Raw genomic sequence first — 1,439 nt, forward strand, 5'->3', positions numbered from 1 at the left:
GAAAAAATACAACCTTGTCGCACACCTTTCTTAATTTAAAAACATTTAGTGTTCCCATGTTCTGTTCGAACAACTGCTTCCTGGTTCAGGTGCAGATTCCTCATGAGCACAATTAAGTGTTCTGGAATACTCATACTTCTCAGTGTTGTCCATAGCTTGTCGTGATCCACACAGTCGAAAGCCTTTGAGTAGTCAATAAAGCACAGGTAAACATCCTTCTGGTATTCTCTGCTTTCAGCCAAGATCCATCGGACATCAGCAATAATATCTCCCACTCCACGGCCTCTTCTGAATCTGGCTTGAACCTCTGGAACTTTTCTGTCAATGTATGATTGTAGCCATTTCTGTATTACCTTTAGCAAAACTCTGTATTTAGGTTGTGGTAATAACTAAGTGGATTTCTGAAAATTTGCCCTGGTGATGATATGAGGTAGGCATTAGACTGCTAACCACAAAGTCAGTGGTTCAAATCCATCAGCCACTCTGAAGGAGAAAGATGAAACTGTCTGCTCCATATAATGTTACAGTCTTGGAAACGCTCTATGAGTCAGAATCGACTTGATGGCTGTTTTTGGTTTAGTTTACTAAGATTTCCAAAGTGTCTTAGGTTTTAACTCAGCTGCGTTTACATTGCGATGACCAAAGGAATTTCTGAAAACTTGCTTTATCTTTTTCTTAAACAGAATAATGAAAATGAGACTGCTCTACACTGCGCCGCTCAGTACGGCCACTCAGAGGTAGTCTCTGTTCTTCTGGAAGAGCTCACCGACCCTACAATCAGGAACAGCAAGCTTGAAACACCTTTGGATCTGGCAGCGCTCTATGGCCGGCTTAGAGTGGTCAAAATGATCATCAGTGCACACCCTAACCTGATGAGCTGCAACACCCGCAAGCACACACCTTTGCACCTCGCAGCGCGCAATGGACACAAAGCAGTTGTACAGGTGCTGCTGGAAGCAGGGATGGATGTAAGCTGTCAGGTGAGTCTCCTGCTAGCTCTGCTGTCAAAGTGAGGCTGTTCTGGCTTTACTTCATGGTCCAGATGTTAAAATCTTAAAAATTCACCCAACAGTCCACAAGTATGTTTGCGATGGTTAAATTCTAGGCACTGTGCCACCTGCTGGTTATTGTTAAATGACATTGAGTTGGTTCCAACTCCTAGTGACGCTATGTACAACAGAATGAAACACTACCTGGTTCTAGGCCATCCCCACACTTGTCGTTACACTTGAGCCCATTGCTTATATCAATGTGCCAATGTATCTCGTTAGGGGTCTTCCTCTTTTTTTGCTGATGCTCCACTTTAGCAAGCATGATGTCCTTCTTCAGGGACTAGTTTCTCCTGATAATATGTCTGAAGTATAAAAGATGAAGAGTCAACATTCTGGCCTTTCAGAAGTATTCGGGCAGTACCTTTAATATTCTTCTCCAACACCATA

At 42.9% G+C, this 1,439-nt stretch overlaps 1 protein-coding gene across 1 annotated transcript in view; it reads left to right on the forward strand.

Moving 5' to 3' along the window:
• LOC102842734 (ankyrin repeat and sterile alpha motif domain-containing protein 1B-like) overlaps positions 1-1,439 on the forward strand; it is a 214,680-nt gene that overhangs the window by 34,494 nt on the left and 178,747 nt on the right. Inside the window, exon 4 of the mRNA XM_006877665.1 lies at positions 684-980. Within this exon, the coding sequence (XP_006877727.1) occupies positions 684-980 (297 nt within the window). The remainder of the gene's footprint in view (positions 1-683; positions 981-1,439) is intronic.

The sequence above is a fragment of the Chrysochloris asiatica genome, unplaced genomic scaffold, assembly GCF_000296735.1.
Source record: "Chrysochloris asiatica unplaced genomic scaffold, ChrAsi1.0 scaffold00552, whole genome shotgun sequence".
In the NCBI taxonomy this organism is placed as follows: Eukaryota; Metazoa; Chordata; class Mammalia; order Afrosoricida; family Chrysochloridae; genus Chrysochloris; species Chrysochloris asiatica.